The sequence below is a fragment of the Lottia gigantea genome (assembly GCF_000327385.1).
Source record: "Lottia gigantea unplaced genomic scaffold LOTGIsca_716, whole genome shotgun sequence".
NCBI classification, from domain to species: domain Eukaryota; kingdom Metazoa; phylum Mollusca; class Gastropoda; family Lottiidae; genus Lottia; species Lottia gigantea.
The window spans coordinates 1-1,268 of record NW_008710414.1 but is presented as its reverse complement, the minus strand read 5'-3'; the positions used below and the strand labels follow the sequence as shown (position 1 = coordinate 1,268).

General features: G+C 31.8%; 1 protein-coding gene across 1 annotated transcript in view; it reads left to right on the top strand.

Annotated features, from left to right (window-relative positions):
- LOTGIDRAFT_176076 (hypothetical protein) overlaps positions 1-698 on the top strand; it is a gene marked incomplete at both ends in the record, with an annotated part of 6,164 nt that extends 5,466 nt beyond the window's left edge. Inside the window, one exon of the mRNA XM_009065922.1 lies at positions 421-698. Coding sequence (XP_009064170.1) covers positions 421-698 — 278 coding nt within the window. The remainder of the gene's footprint in view (positions 1-420) is intronic.
- Between the last annotated feature and the right edge of the window lie 570 nt (positions 699-1,268).

The window sequence follows — 1,268 nt, the reverse complement described above, 5'->3', positions numbered from 1 at the left end:
TCATAATAAACTAGGGGGCTAGTGTAGGTAATGATGTCATAATTAACTAGGGGCTAGTGTAGGTAATGACGTCATAATTAACTAGAGGCTAGTGTAGGAAATGATGTCATAATTAACTAGGAGCTAGTGTAGGTAATTCCGTCATAGTAAACCAGGGGCTAGTGTAGGTAATTCCGTCATAGTATACTAGCGGCTAGTGTAGGTAATGACGTCATAATAAACTAGGGGCTAGTGTAGGTAATTCCGTCATAATAAACTAGGGGCTAGCGCCAAGGAGCTTTAATAGACTATTTGAAGTAACTAACTAAAGTTTTATTTTCATGAAGCATCAGAATAGTTCTTGTTTATTTTGATTATTTTCGGTGAAATATTGTTTGTTTCATGTCACCTGGTGAAATTATCAAATTATGATTTTTACAGATGGTCCAGAGAATATAAGATTTAACCCTACTAGTGATAATATAGATGTTATAGAAGGAAAGAGTCAGAGTGTCAACTGTTTAGCTGATTGTAAACCAGATTGTAACATCAACTGGTCTAAAGATGGTTCAACGACAATTCTAAATAACCCTTTATCACTTAGTACTAGAAATCAAACTGGTTCTTATACTTGTACAGTTACACATACTGTATTAAATAAACAACTTACAAAACAACTTAATGTTCAGATTTATTGTAAGTATATTATACTATATTAATAAATACTCAGTCTAATTAAAATTATACCTAACTTCCGTTCGCATTTTATTAGTTTCGTTTCGAATGTTTTATTACCTTTGTACGTAACCTTTACAGTAAGGTTTAACACTGTCCTTCTTGACTTTTCATTCTGTTAACCTTTGCTTGACCTGTTTTTATTAGACTAACTTATCAAGTTCGCTGGTCTAATACGCCTCGGAATGCGTCACATTATCCCAAGAAGCACATTTTTAGACCTTACTGTAATGGTTACGGACAAAGGTAATAGCTAATAAAACATTCGAAACGAAACTAATAAAATACGAACTGTTAATAATGGTATAGGTTACATTATAAAGATTATTGATGGTGGTAAGTTTAATTTAGGTCTAAGGCAGATCTATGAATACCAAAGTTAGATACTTGTGCATAACTGTATGTTTGAATTATGCATATGCTGCCAAATTGACTACATTTAGTTTTATTTCGAGATCATTATTATCAGTTGGTTGTTGAAGTTGCTGTTGACATAAATGGAAATTACTTTTAAAAAGTTGACCATGTATAAAAAAAAATTACATATTTAAATA